Here is a 21,479-nt window from a genome sequence, read left to right as displayed (position 1 = left end):
ATGCATGGTCAGTGTCATTAATATGACAAATACTAGATGGTACTCGGTAGGGTGCATACTTCCACCAATACTGGGAGCCCTCAAGTATTGGTGCACAATGGCTTCACTATTAAAATCACTGCTAAAATCCCGATATGGAATTGGATCTCCACTAAAATCCAATAAATTATTCCGTCTATTATAGGTAACCTTTCCACTAGCCATGTATACACAAAATATGGACAAACCTTTTCAATTTTTTATTCATTTTTTTATTACAAAAAAAACCACATGAATTGTAAGTGAACAGCTTTCACAATATGGAACGTACATAAATTTAGCAGTACATCCATGACACATACACATGTACACTACACTGATATTCAATGTGCCAGTGAGTTTTATGCTTAGTATGGATGGGTGCAAGTGGGGGTTGTTGCATTCACTGGTTGCACATGCCATTATTCCTGGCTGCATGTGTACAGAATTTCCAATATGTACAAAGAAATGTAAGTGCTACCTCAGGCTTTTCCAACTATGAGTCTCAACAAGTCATTCTAGAAGACTTGTTTTACGATGGAGACAATACCATCGACTTAATTCACTCTAAAGGTCTGTCATTGTTGTTTTCATTCTGATGTTCATAACTATGGCTACTACTTGGACTTCTCTCACGGTGTTTGTGCTTATGTTTCTTGTGTTTTTTCTTGTGTTTCTTTTTACTTTTACTTCGGCTTCGTTCTTTCCTTTCAATGCCTGTTTCCTTTCCATTCTTGTCATATGATTGATTTATGGTTGAATCACTGTCATTGCCACTACTTGCAGACCTACTATTACTCCTCTTCCTCCCGTAAAAGTCTCTTTCCTTTGATTGACTCTGATATTTACTTTCATCTTCAGTCACATCATTCTTATTATCTTCATCTTCATCTTCACTACCTTTTGACAGCATGTGTCTGCTTCTATATCTTTCCCTATCTCTGCTTGTAAATTCAACACTGTCTTTATCTGGACTATAACTTCTGCTCTCACTCTTGTCTCTGTGTTTGTTGCTTCTACTTCTATCCCTATCTTTGCTCCTACTTCTGTCCCTCTCTCTGCTCTGACTTCTGTCCCTCTCTCTGCTCTGACTTCTGTCCCTCTCTCTGCTCTGACTTCTATCCCTATCTTTGCTCCTACTTCTGTCCCTCTCTCTACTTTGTCTGTCCCTCTCTCTAGTTCGTCTGTCTCTTTCTCTGCTTCGACTTCTATCCCTATCTCCGCTCCGACTTCTGTCCCTCTCTCTGCTCCGACTTCTATCCCTATCTCTGCTCCGACTTCTGTCCCTATCTCTGCTCCGACTTCTATCCCTATCTCTACTCCGACTTCTTTCCCTATCTCTTGTCCATCTGTCTCTTTCTCTGCTCCGACTTCTTTCCCTATCTCTGCTCCGACTTCTTTCCCTATCTTTCATCCATCTGTCTCTTTCTCTGCTCCGACTTCTCTCCCTATCTCTGCTCCGACTTCTATCCCTCTCTCTTGTCCATCTGTCTCTATCTCTGCTCCGACTTCTCTCCCTATCTCTAGTTCGTCTGTCTCTATCTCTGCTCCGACTTCTCTCCCTATCTCTAGTTCGTCTGTCTCTATCTCTGCTCCGACTTCTCCTCATTTCCCTCTCAGTAGACCGACTACGGCTTCTATACCTTAGCCTTTCCCTCCTACCAAATCTTTCCACTGACCTTCTGTGATAATCTTTGTGCCGTGATGAGCCCCTATAATCATATCTATATGAATCTTTATCTCTACTCCTACTGAAACTATCCCTGTATCTAGTGTCTCTAAAGTCATATCTATTTCCTCTTTCTGACCAACTAAATCTGTGTGATCTTTCCGACGCCAAATCCTGGAAGTCTCTGTCTGCATCAGCAAAGTCATGATTTGGATTCTGATAGACATGTAGAAAGTTACAATTTCTGCCTTTAGGACATCTCTTTCTTGAAAATAAACCTGAAATACAGGAAGTAAAACATATTTATACTAAACATGAATACTTTGATTCCTTCCTCAGACCTAAGGGGCCTTGTCACTTTGAGTCGAAGACAAAGTGTGTCAAAACTTTAGGTTGAAACTATTTTCTGGCTAGATGAAGAAAAATATTGTGGAATAATAGGGAACTTGCAAACCTGCCATGTTGAATGTTGCATTGTGGGAAATATGATAAATACTAATCAATTAGTATTGTAAACAGTGTTGATACATTTTTTGTAACCACAAATAATCAATCCATAGTTACCCTGACAATTGTGGGAGGTTAATTTTATCAGTAGCTCCAGATTAGGTATTATGATAACCACAGATATTCCCATAGTCCTTTGCGTCTGAGCATGCTCAGTCAGGATTGCAAGTTCCCTATTTAATTATACGTGTGAAAGCATATAATATTACAAAATATTGGGAAGAGTATTTTAATAGCGGCTTTGAATGTTTTGACTCTTAGTTCAAGCACTGTAGAATGAATGATGTAGACGTGTTGTTATGATGAAAAACAACCAGTGTACAAATTCCATATTTGTTGTTTGAATGTGTTCACCTTGGTACAAACTATTATAGTCTAGCTCTGATTGGGATGTCATCAAATTGTATTCTTAACATGAAAAACAGTTATTTTGCAGAGCTACAGAAAAAGTTGGTCTAGAACAAAAGAATAATTCTATGGTAATCCTCAAAGCCCAATAAATGAAATAACACTAGTATGACAACCTGGAATTCAATCCCTGGCCTTTCACAAACTTCCGAAATTTATTTGGACGAATAAAGATTATTATTTTAAGTTGTCTTGTGCAATCAGTACAATTTTTCTACTCACCACAAATAGCTGATTTCCATTTCAACTCTGGACAATAGTTACATGTAAGTTGTTTACCAGCATAAAATCTACCATTGAAGGTATTAATAGCTTTACTGCAGTCTTGGTCTGTGGCATATTGTACATACACATTACCACGAAGATGTGGCTCCCAGTTACAACACACCTGTAAATACAATAGGATTAAAATCGTATGTAAACACTGCTAGGACTGGAATAGAATAGTGTAGTAAAAGAATATGTCTGCAGTCAGTTATTGAAAAATTTGATATTTCAGGCATAACCCTCCCTCAATCTGAGTTAAATAGTTCACACTCTATTCCTCATCACACTACTATTTAGAGTATGATGAATTCGGCTTGGATCAACATTGTTACAATAAGAAAGTCGCATACCTTGAATTGTATAACATCCCCAGCTTCCCTGAATTCAGCAAGGACATCATCATAGAATTCCAGGAAATCTTTGTAGGCATCCTTCTCATCAAATTCCAGACTGATATCCGTGTCATACTCATCCCTCATACTGTGTTCCATGGAAAAGTTACTAAACATGTTTGGAATCATTAGTGTGTTACTAATGGTAGTTGGTGGATGGTTTCTAGAACATCTATGGGATACAAGAGAAAATGAAGTTATGTGAGTGGAAGGTGGGAAATTGATTCGTTTACAAGACCTGGTATTGAAAACTGCTTTTACTCACAAGTCTGTCACATAATGCACTAGATACATAAAAATTATGACAGCGTGTTAAACGTATACTACAGTGTGTAGTATGGGCTTACTTGAATAAATCCTGTACCCATGCTGGTATAATACATAATTTTAATGTTGTACATGCAGACTGCATAGTAATGTACATCAATATAGTTATCACAGAGGTACCTACAAGTGCTAAGGTTTTACAATACAAAGTACAAAATTATTTGATGTAAATATATATATCACTGTCTAGGCCAATTTTGATACGACCTTTCTGCACTGCGGCGATGATATATTGTTTGTGATCAATGTTGGTAAGAAGTTAATAATTCTACTTTACCTGTTACCAAATCTACAAGCTCCAGTCTTTAGGAAGAATGAACAGTTCTCTCTTGCTTTACCCTGTACCTGGATTGGTGCTTCTGGATTCTTCCATGATGATTCATCCTATGGAAAAAAAATGTATGATGGGTACAATTCTAACAATCTGAACAGGGTAACTGTGTTAGAAAACATTCTCCCTTTTTTAAAACAAACCCTGAGTAATTCATTTCTTATGTGTTTCATGCTGAGCAACATTGCCACATCTTGTGCAGCCTGAAGTGTCTATTGTAAAATTTACAGTGTTGATTTGGATTGTATTATAAACTACACACTGCAGCAAATACCAGATGGTGTGAACACAACACATTCACATCAATCACAATCTTGGTGAATTACCTGAAACCCAAATTTTGTAATAATTCACCAAGTTATTCTTGACCTTTTGGAGTGACCCATTTCATTCAACATACACACATTTCCAAGCACTTTTTTGAGGTATTCATAACGATTGTTCAAATGAAAAAAAAAAATTGGAAAAATGGAGACTTGGGTCATTCATATAACCCCATCTGGACTGTGCCTGTTGTAGGCTAACAAGTATCTCTGTATTCTAAACACATTTTGTTCGATAGTTATATTTATTTTGGCACATAAAATTTAGTAGAATGGTAATTCATGACGTGTGAAATGCACTTTAATTTGGTGTACAGTGGACTGGGAAAATTAGACACTATTGTAAATGACTCCTCTGACTGGCTGCAAGTCTTCAGTGTAACTACTATTTTCATAACAAATTAATGTCCTCTACATACCAGCCTGCACTGATAAATTACAACCATTCATTTCCCTCAACAAAGAATATAAAGACAAGCTTGATTCATGCTTCATGTTGTGGTAGACATAGCCTGTAAGATATGTTGTGCTGTTCTGCCCTCATCGGCCTCCTCTCAACAACCGATGTGTGAGGGCGCCCTGTCACGTCATACCTTACAGATTATGGTAGACAGTACAAGTAGTGTGTTAACTTAGTCAACAGGAATTCGACAAAGCTGATGCTACCTGAGTAGATGTTGATACTGAATTTGCTACTGTCAAACCATGTATGCTTGATGGTTGATTAAGACCAAAGATATGCCCATGGACTTTTTTCGGTGGAAAAATCTTTTGCGTGTACTCAGCTAATATAAATCAAGTACTGAAATACAGTAATAAAATGAGGAAGGATATTGAACTTGGCTTTGATTACCTCATCACCATCACTGCCACCATCAAGGTTCTTCAGGACATCCTGGTTAAAAACACAGATGCATTATGGGTAAAGTGTCTGGGGAAAAGACTCAAGTTAAAGAAGAACAAGGGATAACCTAGACTTGGGAATAGAACCAGAAAGATATCACATCACAAAACACCATCTGGTAGTGTGAAATCTCTCTACCAGCTGTAACAGAAAATCTTGCATTATATATGGACTTGCCAAATGAACTCCGATCATTTTGTCAAATATACTTTATATTTTGAGAGATGATGTTTCTAAATGTGACTGCTGGTTATGTCGTCATTTTATAATTTTACTCTGTATGTCATTGTCATTTCGCAATGTCATGTTTCACGTCTCCCCTTATAAGCATATATCATAACACAGTTATCTTGTGGTCATGTGGCTACTTACACATCATCATGTTCTGTGACAATATAACTACATACCAATATTATAAAATTGTGTATGACACTGGATAGTTGTGTGTAAGTCAAAACAGTCATGTCATAGTGAGGTACGTCATCAGCTGGTACATTATTGTGTTGTTATATGTTATCACTTTCTCATGTTATAAGCATATGTTGGTCCTTGGTGATATCAAACCACATCTAGCGTTTTCTCATTATAAAACTAAATTATATGACTGTACAAAAAAGATACATATGGCTTGATTCACACACAACCAGATGCACATAGCAACAAAGTAATACATCTGAATATACTGTGTTGTACAAGGTTAAGGAAAGATTGCAATAACGAAATCTGTCAAAGTAAATGGTATATGACATGCGTACATGGTTATGATCACTTCAATAACAGTATATGGCATATGTGTACATGGTTATGGTAACTGTTCAATATACACATCAAATGACTATTCCAACACTTTTGTTGGGACGAATGTCAAGTAAATATCCATTGTATCGTAACTGTCCACACAGCCAATAAAACAAGTGATAAATTATGATAAGGCATCATGATTATGCACAGTCACCTCACTTCAAAATAGGATAGAATGGTTAAAAATTCAATGAAGCACCAATCTTTCCATTTTTTTTTTTTTTTGGGGGGGGGGGGGGTTGTGAAACTGGGGAGGGGATGTGCAAGCGTTGAATCAGTGAGAATAAACTATAGCATTTGATCTATCATAATTTGTCTACTACATTTTGTAGGCACACTTCATAATATCATCCCTCTCCATTTTCAAATAAAAGTGTTCTTTGTGAACCAACACAATAGTATGTTTGGATATAGATTTGTACCCAATCCATGCCATCACCTCTATGTGTTTTTTATGTTCATCCTTTTTATTCTGTTCTTCCTTCTCCTTCCTTTCCCTCTCTTCCCATTCTTCTCGGATACGACGCTGCATTGAAAACAGAAAGCTTAGTCAGAAAATGAATTACTTCAACACTCTATGTTTCTCTTTTATTCTCATTTCTTAAAAGGTTCCATCCAGATCTAAATTTTTTCGTTTTATATGAAGAATAACTTATGTTATTGTACTTGCATGGAAAAAAATAATTATGTGTTCTAGAATTTCAAATCATGTCAATTCATTTCAAATCATGTCAGGCAGCTTCTACTTGAACAAAACACTTTACAACATCATGATCACCAGTATTACCAGTGTTACTATTACCAATACTGATGTGAGGCAAGCACACTTAAAAGTAAAATCAATTAGTTGGTTGGCTGTGTGGTACATTTATATACAAATTACCATGGTAACCTGTAGTACATACCTCTTGTTCTTCGTGATATTTCCTGATTGCTTCTGCTTTTTCCTTTTTCCTGATAAAGTCGTCTTGAGCTGCCTTTTCTCTTTCTAACCATTTTTCATGTAATCTTTTCCTGTACGTTAAACGGGCAAACAAGTAACATTATTTCCATGCCCCTTTCAATTGCTACACTTTATTTGTTGACTCCACACTATGTCCCATCAACACTTTGTGTTATTGGAATATATCCTACATCTTTTGTGGTCATAAACAAAAACATTAACATTGAAGATCGGCAACCATTTGTTTTTTGTGTCAGTTCAGAATTGCTATGTCTTGTCCAATCAGAAAGATGTTTTCTAATGACGTTAATATCATGCCCTTTAATGTCCCATATCAGAAGTGGCATTTGGCATTAACCATCATCACCATAAATAATATTACATTACCTTTCCTCTTCTTTTATGACTTCTTCTCTTGTCACCGTTTCAATCATTAGTTTTTGATTCCTTTCTACAATGTCTTCATTTTTTACTATTTTAAAAAACAACATAATATTGAATTAGCATGAGATAACATGGTGACAGATCATTTCTTCCCAATTTCAACTCACGCCATTCAACTCGTCCCATTTCAACTCATGCCATTCAACTCGTCCCATTTTCAACTCACGCCATTCAACTCGTCCCATTTTCAACTCACGCCATTCAACTTGTCCCATTTTCAACTCACGCCATTCATTTCTTCCCAATTTCAACTCACGCCATTCAACTCGTCCCATTTTCAACTCACGCCATTCAACTCGTCCCATTTTCAACTCACGCCATTCATTTCTTCCCAATTTCAACTCACGCCATTCAACTCACGCCATTTTCAACATGTCCCAGTGTGAACTTGACCCAATTTCAGTTCATTGGATTTCCGGTCTGAATGTTTGTTATATTTTTCAATATCTGTTAACACTGAAGGTCTGGTTTTCCTACCAAAACAAGGGAGGGATAAACCAAACTGAAAAGTCAGTATATTGGATGTACAGTGTTTTGTACATCTTCGTATCAAAACATCTTTTATAACTAAAATACTTGCACACTTAAATCATATTGCAAAGATCTGTAAAATTACTTTACTACGTGATTTTGAAAGAGTGGTAAGAGTTGAAAATGGGACGAATTGGAATTGGAACAAAGTGAATCACAATCACACAATCAATCAACATGTAGAAATGAATAATTCATAGCTATTAATGATAACACAGAGTCAATGACACATACTCACAAGAAAGCAAAACTTACTAAGCATAAATATTGTCACCTGCTGTGGTCCATGACATATTACATAAAATAATTACTCTTTTGTCAAATAGAAAAATTTGCTTTGGTTCCTTCCCTTGTTTCCTACTTTGTGATGATTACTATATACACCATACATGTGACACAACCTAATGTTAAAGTTATTGTTTTTCTTTGGTGTTATTTTGTTTATGAAGAATTGTTTGTCCTGTAATATTAAAGGTGATGGGCCCTAGTAAATGAAACGTTTAAATTACTTTTTGGAATTGAATCTGTCATAACATCGTGGACAAACAGAACCTGCTACAAACAGGGAAAGTAAACAAATGATGAGGATTAATAACACTTGGTACATGTTCTGTTTGTCCACAGTCTGATGTCTAAAGTTGTACTTTTACCTTTATCTGTGATATCACGTTCTTGTGCTGCTGCTTGTCGTTTCTGTTTCCTCTTTTCTTTCTTCAACAATGCTTTATATTTTTTATGACTAAAACATACAAAATCAGGAAAATATTGGGTATCAATATTATAGTACTATACCATGGATGTATCAATGGCTATGGATGTTATTGAGTTCACTGACTTTAAATATTCCCCTTACATTTACAGTCGTGTCTTGTTTGATTTTAACTCATTCTTTTTAAAAGGTAGTGTTTTAATTGTCATTGTGTATTAATATAAATATTAACAGTACATTACTGTACTATCAGTATTAGTATTGTTCATGTGATGACAAATGGAGGGGCGCCTCACAATGTAGTGGTTTGGACCTGGCCATGTGACGAGTCGATTGACACCGTACGTTGCGAATGCAAGGGCCATTTTGCGCAGATATCAGTGCACCAATAGTCTCACAGGTTAAATAAAGATGTAAATGAGTGGAAGTTACCATTTATGAGGAAACTTACCTCATTTTTGTCGTTACAGGTTCGACAGCAGAGCTGGCAGAGGGAGCTGCCATCTTGCTTCTTGAAAATACGTCACATCTCGTTTTACACGAGAAAAGTGAACAAAAAGCAGTGACGTCATCGACTAATTTGACAGACGACATGCGGAAGTAGGATTGTGGGTCAACAGATACATAGTGTTTGTGACAAAATTGCGAAGCCCTTAAATAGCAAGGGAGAGATTTGACCAATATAAGTGTTGAATGTTTGGTTTCAGTCAGCCGATTCTTGTGAATGAAGGTAGGGCGTACAGGAGGGAGAGCTTTATCGGGGGTTGACCGTATCGGGCAGATACAGGGTCGCCAATGTTCAAAATCATGATGTACGGTTCATTGTTGTGTGCTGCTTTTATTTTGTTATTGTTTATATCCAACGTATGCAGTCCGACCATAAATCAGCAAGAATTGTCCAGCCCACGGATGACAACCAGTCACCGTACTGTACACTAACACTTTGTTTAATCCTGTGATATACAAAATAAAAGAACCGAACCGCCATTCGCAGGGTTCGAGGTCAAACTTAGCTTTGTTAGAAACTAACCTTGACAATGTATTGATTTGTTTTTCATTCAAAGACCGCCTTATAATGTAGGTTAAGAGGGTATAAATGTACCTTGCATAGTGATGTGTTGGTAGTTGCGTTAGAATGACGCATTGTTCATATTGGGCTCTGTTGTCGACTGTCGACTGTGTCGTTCCAGCATTTTGATGGCAAACATTGGCAACTGGCCATTTGGCTTGCAACTTGTTGTAGTTCGACATTGCAATTTAACACTGCAGTGCAAATACCACTAGTAATATGCACGCACGTGCAAGTAATCTTTGGCAGATATGTAATAATTCTTATTGACATAAAGATATTCTATGTTAAGACATTTCAATTGCTTTTTTTTTTGTATTTTTAGGATCATCTTTATGTACTTTCTGCAGTTTTGATTTGGACCTTGAGTAAGAGTGTTGTGGTGCAGAAGGTGTGTTTTACCCCAAATTAATCACCTATGCATCTTGGGAGTAATCCACGACTCATAGAACAGGGTAAACTTCCAGTGTTCGTCTTCCCTACTGAATTGGTATTTTACGTTGATGACAAATCTTCACATAAACAGGTTCTCACTGTCTACAATCCATATGATTTCTCGTTGAAGTTCAAAGGTAATATGATATTTTTTTTGTCTTTTGATAACAATATTGCAAATTATGTATTATTAAATTTAATTTCAGTACTTCGAATCATAATATGGAACCCAGTGTCTTATGTACTGGATATAATTCTGCAAGAAAAATTCACACAAGTAAAAAAAACTTTAAGGAAACATAGTTCATTTATTTATTGAATTGACAACACAAAGTAATTTCAAATTTTCATGACTCAACAGTACAGTAAAAATGTCAGATACTTCCAACTTTGTTGAAATATTGAAATTATCTGATAATTTTACAGCACTGTTAATAGTTAATGAAATTAACATGTGTTGATGATTCTAGACAGTGAATGGAATTATTTTAACAAATCCACACAAGTTGTTAGGGCTTGCAAGTAACTTATTATTATATACTTGACCATAAGGAAAGAACATTGGACTGACCATAGATCTTGCCCTCCGAGATCCATGGATGGAGTCTGACTATACAACATATCCATACAAGTTTTTTTCTTTCCTGCCCTCCCCCTCACCAATCAGAGAGTTAGGTTAGGAATAGGATTGAGGATCAGCCCTGCAATTGGCCATTCCAGACTGCAAACAGGAAATTGAGAATATAGCGCCCTCACTCAAATTGGGGGTATCATCACCTCTTATTACCATTTCTTACTCTTGGTATTCTGTAGAGTGTAAATCAGGGATGTTTTCATATTGTTCAGACATCGTGGAAAGCAGCAGTAGTAACTGAGTAACCTATACCATGTATACCCCCAAGGTACACACAGAAAGGAGAGCACAACCATGGCAAATAGGCTCCTAACTGAACCTGATATGCATAGTCTACCAAAAATGATTTTTGTCCCAAAACTTAAACAAGGCAATATCACTTTGAGTTAAACAGTAGAATATAAGGTTAATACTGTTTGTACAAAGACAAATTCAAGGTACCAAACTGATTAGATATCCTTGCATTTACAACTGTATAAAAGTACACACAGCTGCTTAGTTTAGATGTTGTTAAAATAGTAGTCACTAAGGTCACACTAAACAAACTATACCCTAAAGACAGGAGTTACTTTATGAGAGACGTAATAGTTTATTTGAACAATAAAGACCACATTCTTATTCATGAATTAATTTGATCTGGTCAAAACATATCTTAATGACGGTCTGAGATACATATTTTATTATAAACACCATGCACCACAAATCTTGATGGAGTGAGTTATGCTATAATCATCTCAGAGTTGGTATCAAAAGGCAATGTTACGAAATTAACACAGAGACAAGTTAACATTACTATCCCATACTTGATACAACTTTTTGTTTTGTTTCCAGTGTTATCCACCTCGCCCAAGAAATATGTAGTGGTTGATGCTGAGGGTACTATTAAACAGGGCTGCTGTATAGATATGTAAGTTACTTTTGTTTCAGTAGTTAGAATTTCTTTTCAGGAATTGTAGTTTAGAAGCTAGCCGTGGCTTTTAATCCTTCTCTCAGGAATTACTCTTCTGTTATACAATTTAAGAGCTAACCAGTCGACAATGTTGAAATTATATCTGTAGCTGTATCTGTATCTACCGTAGACATACAAGCACCAATACTGGTTGTCATGTATGTATGTATGTAGTCAAGGGTCGTGTGTGGAGCAATACCATCAAAGTACTAAGGAGCCCTAGTGATGATAGCATTCAGTGCAGTTTTGAAGGCTTGTGTGTTGGGTGAACAATGAACTTCTTGAGGTAGCGTGGCAGTGTTTTGGGATATAAACAGATCTATTGGTTGTGCCATAGTTGTGGGATGATATTACTTGATTATAACTTAAGACAGATTCATTGATAACTTAGTCTAGAAGCTATCCATGACTCCAAATCTCAAGATCTTTCGTAAACCCAATGTGAGAAGAGATTTGAAGTCCTGGATAGCCTCTAGACTAGACTATTGACAACTTGTATGATTTTGTATTGATTTTATGTGTCAAGGCCACACAATCACTACCCATAATAGTAAACAACATTACCAGTTTGATTTATTTATCTAGTGCACATAATCAATCTCAAGGTTTTATGAGAGGAACAATAAACAAAAAGAATCAATATAACCCAAAATTACTCACAAAATGATTGTAAACTATAGGAAAAAAATGTTCACCTCATTGATACTAAATGCCTATCAGTTAGCACAGAATCAGAGGTTGACCTGATGATTGAGGATGCCCCTTCACAGCGTACCTTACTGACTATGATACTAAATGACCCAGGGGAAACCTACACAACTGTATAGTTTGGCATTTACAAAAAACAGTGCTCGTCTAAAATTGAGTAACCCTGTACATATGTGTACAATATGTAGTGTGTACACAGTGACACCTATAATACCAGTGTACACAACAGTCTATGAGTTGTGAAGTGAAAAGTAAATAAACTGTGTTTATTTCATAGTAATGAAGGTATCTCTTTGTGTAAAATGTTAGCTTAGTTCAAGGATAGGTGGATAGCTACTCTACAGTATTGTGTGGTTTTATCTTGATATGACAATCTTGTGAGTTTTTGCTTAAGGTTTTGAACCTTGGTATAGCAGAGAAAATCTGAAAAAACTGTGGATGTTATAATACCCAGTATCATAATTTTGTTTTTTAAATTCAGAAGCTCAAATTGCCTTATCTACACCCCAGTATCATATATTAACTTTGTGTTTGTCATAAAAACTGAATTTGAAAAATATAAATATTTAGCTGGTTATTGGATAGATACAGTTATTTGAAGGTACTTAGTATTTTGATCCATAACCATGCTGTCTGGTACTTTTATTTACTTTGTAAGGAGTGATTTTGACATGAACTCAGCTGCACTGTCCTCACTCCGCAGCTTGTAATATACTATAGTAGGGTTATTTAATTAAATGTACCAGATCAGCTATTAGTATACTCTTGAAGGTAAAATTGGAAAAGTAGATGACCCATGAATTTACACAACAATATATATACAGTGGTGGAAACAAAGAACTTTAAACACACCGTAATAGTAGGTGGCAAAAAACTGCATAGTAGCTGGGTGGTTTTGTCAACTACAGCCCTATCTACACCACTGTAAACTGAGTGTAAAATATATCAAATGATAAACATGTACATATGTGTATATGTTGTGGATCCTGTGAACAGATGCACAGTAGAAATAGTACAGTGAATGAACAGCTGGGTGTAGGATATAGGATAACAACAAACTGTTATTGATGTATCATTATATATATAACTGTATAAGGATTCATAGTATGAATACATTATGTTGTAATTGAGTACAAAAAACAGCTTGAATATCTGACTAGCTTTTTCAAAGAGACACTCAAATTAGTCTGAAGATGTCTCTGTATTACATGTATGATGTACATGACAACACCATAATCCACCATCAACATGCCTGTTAAACATAGTGCGCCCATCTCCCACAGTTAGTCCAAAAATCTCTGATTTCAAATTGTGCCCCTATTGGCTAAATTATGTAGCAATCTTTCCAGTAACAAGATTATGGCAAATTATTTATTTTTTGACAGGTGTGCAACTATGCAGAATAATATAGTTGCCATGCCATGATGTTTTGCAATGTGATAGAATCAGCCTTCCAAACAGTGCCCCCAGTGGCCAAATTCTACAATCTTTTGTCTTTCTTGTAACAACCTATGGTGTATTTCAATAATCAATTGGTATGTTTGTAACTATCTATGTAGAGTAATCCGCCATAGTGATGTTCAGAAGAGCTCTATTGGTGGAAAAGATAAATTTCGACTGAATATTTTTGAACATGGTCAGAAGAAAGTGATTGGAAAGAAGGACATTCCGGCCATCTTGCTGCCGTCCTCAAGTGAGATACGACCATCACCAGAGAGGGAGTTTCTACATGCAAGACACGAATCACGACGTAGAGATTCCCAATCCAGTGACACTTTTAAAAGCAGTATGTACCTCATTCATCAGATTAGAATGTCTTTATTTTTCAATGTTTTGGAGAATCATTCTTATCCCAAGTATTTCATGAATGAACAAATTATGAATATACAGTGCTTTTCCCATACCTTCAGTTAGACTGGGAAGAGCCAGTCATTGATCTACATATCATTCTTGCGTGAACTGACTGTGGTGATTGTATGTGTATCAATTTTACTGTTCCACTGTTGATTGTTGTGCTTTGTCATTTTGTTATGTTTCTTATTTGTTATAGTTTCTTTGGCAATCTTGAACATCGAATATATACACCTACAAGTACGAGTGTGCTTGTTAGTCACTAAGGGGATACAAGCTTGACTAGCTTTGCTATTTCTTGATCCCTTTTGCCATTTATTCTGTATGTGTATCTTTTTAAGATTAATTTTTATTATTATTATATTGGTGAATAAACTATTATTATTATATGTAATCACTGGCTACCCCATCAGCAGAAATAATGGTGCATCTTTCAGTCTACCATACAGTGTACTCAAAGTGTTCATAAACTGTTAGCCCTGTCATAGGCAATCCCTTTATACTTTATTTCTCAAATCCTTTCAAAATATACAATCACTGCTGCCAGTAAACACACAGAATGAAATCCTGCACATTGTAATCATGTCCTTCAAGGTAGTCATCTTGACAAAAAATATCGTCCAAATAACTTCAAATAACATCAAGTTTTTCTCAAGTAGTAGCACATTCAACCCCATTTCTAATTTTAGTATGAACTGGTCAGGTTTACAGGACTTTCATATCTCCATTTTTTAAAATAGTTTTTGCCAATACTCCTTTAGACAAACAGCTTGATTCCTGTCCACTTCTGAGATGTGTCTTTTTTCTGTCTGTGAATATAGTTGACACCAGAGCTTTAAGTTCAAAGAGCACCACATTTTTCAAAATATTTTCAACCTATAAAATCTGTACTATTTGTTCTTGTCTCCCTTTTAGTTTCCCGTCAGAAGAGTGGTCCAAGTCCGGTCATTGTCTTTGCAGCATTATGTTGCATTCTTGCCTTGATGCTTCCGTCAGAAGGTGAAAACGATTCCAGGCTGCCAGAATATGTCTACCTCACTGTGAACCAAAAACTCATTGCTGCATATATATTAGGTAAGTCTTTTTTGACAAGGCTGTGCATTTGCACATTTCAAAATATGAAAGCAAACATTTTGGCTAAGTTTGCAAAAAAGAACTTTGTGCTATGATGAATCAGTACAGGTTGCAGCAACTGAAGAAATGTGAGTACACATACCAAGATAAGATCCTAAATAACCATGACACCTCTGTATTACTTGATTTTGGAAAGTAGTTAGGGTTAAAAAATTATTTGCAGTAACAACAACTCACTTACTTTTTCAATTTTCATGTTTGCCATTATGCCAAACTTAATACGTGAATGTAAATTTCACAGAAAAGACAAGATTTGTATATTGTTGTAATCATTATAAAATGCACCTAAAAGTTCCATTTCTCCTGTTTATTTCTCAGGTCTTGTTACTATGGTGATATTAAGAACATGACGACGAGTGAGTCTGTTGATTTTTACCCCAATTGACCTGTGACATGTATTAGTTACATGAGCTGTGTGTTGACGACATGGTACATGTACAATGACTCAAACCAAACCAATTATATACTATAGTAGTATACTGTAGTAGCAGGGTTAGACTTTCACAATGTCATCTCTAGAGTAGTCTAGATGCTATCTGTGGCTTCAAATCCCAAGATCGTACTTCATCCTCTCTAACTCAATGAGAAATCATGAACCAAACATTGTTCATGCAATGAGTAACTCCAAACTTTTAGAATGATGTAAAAAAACAGTTTAATATAAGTAGTGTCCTGATCTGACAAATGTAACATATTTTGACATTATGTAACTTGCTCCCAAATAAACACCAACTTATTATTGGGGGGAATTTTGTGATTGGTTAAAAAAGACATGATGTTAATGACGGTGTGGGTGGCTTCATTTAATGACGGTGTGGGTGGATTCATTTCAATTTAAAATTCCATCGCAAGACCTCATTGAGCTAGACGTGAGAAGAGATTTGAAGCCATGGATAGCATCTAGACTACCTGTAGAGTTTCAAGATATCCTGTTTAGATTTTATGATGTTGTGTTTAGATTTTCAAGATGACTTGGGTAGACTTTTATGATGTCTTGTTAGTTTTGTTGTCATTAGATCATGGTGTGTTCATGATCTCTCAGTGTGCCTGCGTATCAAGAAATTCAAACTGTAGATGGTTCATGGTGCTTACTGCATTCAAATTTACATTAAAATTTTAAAGTCTTTTAACTTGCTTTTTAAGATTTTTAACATACCGGTAGTTAAATACTGTATTGTGATTCTAATCAACACCCCCTCCCCCCCCCCCCCCTTCCACCCCTTTTATGACCATAGCCTACAATGGTTTAGGTTAGAAATAACAGATAAAATTGAAATAGTGGGTCCAGATTCTGTGTGCATATATTAATATTCTAAGGTCTAGTAGCACAGTGCACTTATTTAAAGATAATTATTAACATTGTCTTCAACCCCTAAATTCAGCATATATTTATGTCACTGTGCCAAGACTGCATCATTCCTTGGCCTATTCTTATTATTTTCAAATTGTCTTTCATTTGACATAATAACTAGCTATTTATGCCCCATTTATAATTTAGAATATAAATTCTAATGCTGCAAAATAAAATGTTGTTACAATAGCCACTTCTCATACATTCTATAAAATATTATATAGAAAAGTTGCTTACTAATAGTGTTGTCAGTATGTAAAATGTTTTTACTCAATTTGTAATTTTAAATAATTGTCATTTTAGTTGATAAAACTTACAACATAGATGGTGAATTCCTCAGCATATAATGATAAATATTGGTATAATCACTTGGGATTTCATCCATAGATATGTTACTGGTGAAAATGTTGTTGATTGTTAAAGATCTGAAAGCTGATTCTTTCTGATCATTTGTACTTGAGATTTTATTTTTCTTACTGGTTCATATCTGTACAGCCTTTGATTTGGCTCATGGAGGAATGTTGAATACAGGGCTGTAGTCCAGAACCTATTGTGACTGCAGGGCTGTAGTTCAGAACCCATGATGACAACAGGCCGTAGCCCAGAACCTATGGTGACTACAGGGCTGTAGCCCTAAACCATTGTGACAACAGGGCTGTAGCCCAGAACCTATGATGACAATAGGGCTGTAGCCCTAAACCATTGTGACAACAGGGCTGTAGCCCAGAACCTATGGTGACTACAGGGCTGTAGCCCAGAACCTATGGTGACTACAAGGCTGTCACCATAAACCTTTGTGACAACATGGCTGTAGCCCAGAACCCATGGTGACGACAAGGCTGTAGCCCAGAACCATGATGATAACAGCACTGTAGCCCTAAACCCATGGTGTTTACAGGGTGGTAATCCAGAACCATGATGACTGCAGGGTTGTAGCCCAGAACTCATGGTGACTATAGGGCCATAGCCAGAACCCATGGTAATAACAGGGTTATGTTGTAGTCCAGTGCTACAGTGACAATAGGGCTGTAGCCCAGAACCCATTGTAACTACAGGACCTTTGCCTGTAATCAATATTGACTACAGGGCTGTATCTCAGAACCCACACAATAAGCTACCTGACAATTTGGATTAATCCACAAGTTGTTGTTTCATGATGATTTTTATTTCAGCACCCTTTCACTCTTTCTTCAATATTCATCTTGCAATTGTATATACAATTATCAGTATTATTGGTGCTTCAGATTATGATATTTTCTATAACCAGCTGTACAAGTCCTGTTAGTGGTGTAGTGTAACATAGTTACATACTGTCTTGCATGATTTCTTCCACCTCCAACAAAACAGCTTTGTTTGGTTACCTAGTATGATAGTCATACACACATATACATGTACAGACAGTGTATACACATGCACAGACACACATTACCGTGTACATGTGTACATACACACAGTACAGTGTAAACGTACATAGATACACAATGCAGTACAATACACACAATATTATACATTATACCATGCACAAGCCAAGTTGGACAAAAAATATGAAATATATACTGTGGTAGTTCTATTCACAACAACGTGTATCTGTGGTTCTGCTGTGTTCAAAATGTGAGTCAAAACATTCAAAATTGCCATTACTATCTGTATCCTCGATTTTTGTTTGATATTACTGGCTCTGATTATGTTATTCTCCAATATTTTTCTTCATTCAGCCAGAAAATACTCGTGACCAAGGGTTATCACTACTCATTTAAGGACTCATAGTGGCAAGGGCCTCTTAGGTCACTTGTATTTTCCTTGGCTGAACAAAGAAATATATTGGGAATAACATCTAAGTACACACACACAAATGCACACACACCATATGCCAAATAATACAATACATACGCTTGACTGATTGTCTGAGATACTCATTCATTAAAAATATCTTGTTTTCCAAGTAACTTTATTCTACAATATAGAATAAATAGAGCATGTAATAAATTACAAATGTGTCCCAAATCTTCCCGATTATTGAAATAAATTTGAATAAAACAAAATGATTAATCTTGTATATATTAATTAGACAACACTGTTACTGAAAGACTAAATTTTAACACAAAAGAAATAGATTTTGAAATAATTTTGGACAATGAAAGGTTCCATGATGTGCAGGTTTTTAGCTATAATGGTAGCAGGGTAGGATAAATGTACAATGGATGAATTCATAACAAATTTCCATGAGTGTGTGGTATAGCTTTTCAATTTTTGACTATTTTAGTGGTTGAGTTATATAGTGATAAATCACAATAAAATTAATTTGCTGGAACTTGAAAATCACAAAGGTACAACCTATAGAGTCACAGCTGGTCCTCGTTCACATAGTTGAGACTTATCTTAATAGGGAACTTGCAATCCAGAGTGAGCATGCTCAGACGCAAAGTACTATGGGATTATCTGTGGTTATCGTAGTACCTAATCTGGAGTTACTGATAAAAAAGACCTCCCACAATTGTCAGGGTGACTATGAATTGATTATTTGTGGTTACAAACAATGTATCAACATTGTTACATTACTAATTGATTAGTATTTATTATCACATTTCCCATGATGCAACATTCAACATGGCGGGTTTGCAAGTTCCCTATTGCCAGCATGCTGATGTGTTTGCCCAACATACTTTATATTACGATAGACTCTCTACTGTGCAATGCAAATAGCCTTAAGTAACAGTGCATTATGTTGGTAAATCATCACATCTAGACAGTTACTTGTAGAAGGCTATTTTGTTGAAATGGCCAGTATTCACTGATATGTAGTTAGTCTGATTGTGTATGTTTCAAACACAGTTTCATTCCTTGTAAGGGACGTAATGGCAACAATTTACAAGTACCAATTGGACAGCTTCTGGTGATAATTTCAACTTCAGGACAAGTTTCTTTGCTTACTGGGCATTGAGCTATTCTTGTGAACTGTATTGTTTAAGCCTTACAGTCAAGTCTCTAGCCCCCTGCACAGTAATTTTTACAATTTTCAATGCATCAGTACAGAAAAATTATACTCTGACTTGTAAGAATGTAAAATCATGGAGGTATACCTCCATGGTAAAATCAATGCAGAGTTGTGTCTCCACTCACTGGGCAAAAAGGACCACACTGCATATCCAAATCCAATAGACCCTTGCTGTCTACCATAGTGGCAGAGTTGAAAACTTTAGTTCAGTTGGTTCATGTCAGTGCACATTGTTTTATTTCCCAAACATAGATATAAAGATATTTTCTGGCTAGGTTAATATTGATCAACTGTAATGTATAGATATTGAACAATATCACTGTATTTGTACAGACTCTATCACAGAGTACTTTTAACAAATGCCTTTGTTTTATTTTAATAACTGAGCTAGCAGACGCATACACGATATAAGCAAAACAAAAAATGTGAAAAAATGTTTACTTTCTCATATGAGTCTGTTGGTGTGACGCTTCTTGAAAAGTCCACGCAGTACTATATATAACACTGAGATAATACATGTCAGCAACTGATGTACAGCAAACACTTTCCTATACACTACAGAAATGATCGGCAACTGTCTGACATGCTGCTAATACTTTCCCGCCAAAATTAACAATGCAGAAATTATTGTGTCCTGAACTTTTTAATGAATTATTCATCCATTTCGGAATGAAACAATATATATAATTCAGACAAATTAATAGTTGACAAGAAAATGGGAAAAAAGATGTGAAATGATGAGATATTTCTGATAAAACCAGCATGATAAAGCTTACCTGTTCCTCCTCCATTGCTGCCATTTATTATATTTACAGAAAAGTACTGCATAACAGTAGATTCCAAGTTTATTACAAAAGTTTGGTTTAACATTCTCTTTTATTTCAGTTTATAGTAGAGTTCACAACATTATTTGAAGTAATTTATTCATAATTTGTTTGCTATATTATTATTATGCGTCAGAACTATATAAAGTATTGTTGTTAAGGCTTGTCCATTGTCTATGCAAAGTGGAATAAAAATGACTTGATTCATAGCAGTGGAGATTGTGTGTATTTTATGTCTAACACAGCTGATGTACAGTAAGATGTAGCATTTGTATGTAAGACCAGGGAGTGTGTAGGAGTGCATTTATGCAAAGTATGTGAGGATGTGTGTTGAAGAATCTGTGTTAGTGTTATGGCCATGGATTTCAACCATTTGTATGCTTGTCATATTTGTATTCTCTCAAGACTATCTCTTTAGTCTCAACCTTCTCCATTTACCCTGTATCCAGTGTGTGTGTGTATTCTCAGCAATTACAAGTCTCCACATCCTTCTGTTACTCTCTCAAGACCTTTATCTCTTTAATTAACAGTAGTCTCAATCTTCCCCATTTACCCTGCATCCAGTGTCTGTGTGTATTCTCAGCAATTACAAATCTCGACATCCTTCTGTTACTCTCTAGAGACCTATATCTGTTTAATTAAACATTAGTCTAAACCTTCTCCATTTACCCAGTATCCAGTGTCTGTGTGTTTTCTCAGCAACTACAAATCTCGACATCTTTCTATCTCTCTCTCAAGACCTATGTCTATTTAATTAAACATTAGTCTCAACCTTCATCATTTACCCTGTATCCAATGTCTGTATTCAGTTTTCCTCCTTTTCACTGTAAAATAATCCTCATTTCTGCATCCACAACTAATATGTTTGTTTGCAGAGATTAGGCACTTGAGACATTGTCTTTGTTTTTATTTTACACACACACACACACACTTTATAGTACACATGTAGCTGACT

General features: G+C 35.8%; 2 protein-coding genes across 3 annotated transcripts; one reads left to right on the top strand and one right to left on the bottom strand.

The window, feature by feature from the left end:
• Positions 1–273: 273 nt before the first annotated feature.
• Positions 274–9,091, bottom strand: LOC144442431 (uncharacterized). Its single transcript, XM_078131776.1, has 10 exons — positions 9,026–9,091; positions 8,516–8,604; positions 7,278–7,362; positions 6,853–6,961; positions 6,387–6,473; positions 5,096–5,137; positions 3,866–3,972; positions 3,220–3,433; positions 2,825–2,990; positions 274–1,965 (listed from the first exon to the last, which is right to left on the bottom strand). The coding sequence occupies exons 1-10, from the start codon at positions 9,076–9,078 to the stop codon at positions 581–583; spliced, it is 2,337 nt and encodes a 778-aa protein (XP_077987902.1). The 5' UTR covers positions 9,079–9,091; the 3' UTR covers positions 274–580.
• Positions 9,092–9,174: 83 nt separating this feature from the next.
• LOC144442291 (motile sperm domain-containing protein 1-like) lies at positions 9,175–20,705 on the top strand. Of its 2 annotated transcripts, none has more exons than XM_078131599.1 (6): positions 9,175–9,304; positions 9,969–10,215; positions 11,544–11,619; positions 13,929–14,155; positions 15,136–15,294; positions 15,673–20,705. In XM_078131599.1, exons 2-6 carry the CDS (start codon positions 10,062–10,064, stop codon positions 15,702–15,704), a joined length of 648 nt encoding a protein of 215 aa, XP_077987725.1. In that variant the 5' UTR covers positions 9,175–9,304; positions 9,969–10,061; the 3' UTR covers positions 15,705–20,705. The 2 variants fall into 2 exon arrangements, with proteins under 2 accessions (XP_077987725.1, XP_077987726.1); XM_078131600.1 differs by having other exon boundaries at positions 9,212–9,304; positions 9,994–10,215.
• Positions 20,706–21,479: the final 774 nt, after the last annotated feature.

This window comes from Glandiceps talaboti, chromosome 11 (assembly GCF_964340395.1).
Source record: "Glandiceps talaboti chromosome 11, keGlaTala1.1, whole genome shotgun sequence".
Lineage (NCBI taxonomy): Eukaryota > Metazoa > Hemichordata > Enteropneusta > Spengelidae > Glandiceps > Glandiceps talaboti.
The sequence above is the reverse complement of the archived record's forward strand: the minus strand, read 5'-3'. Positions and strand labels throughout refer to the sequence as shown.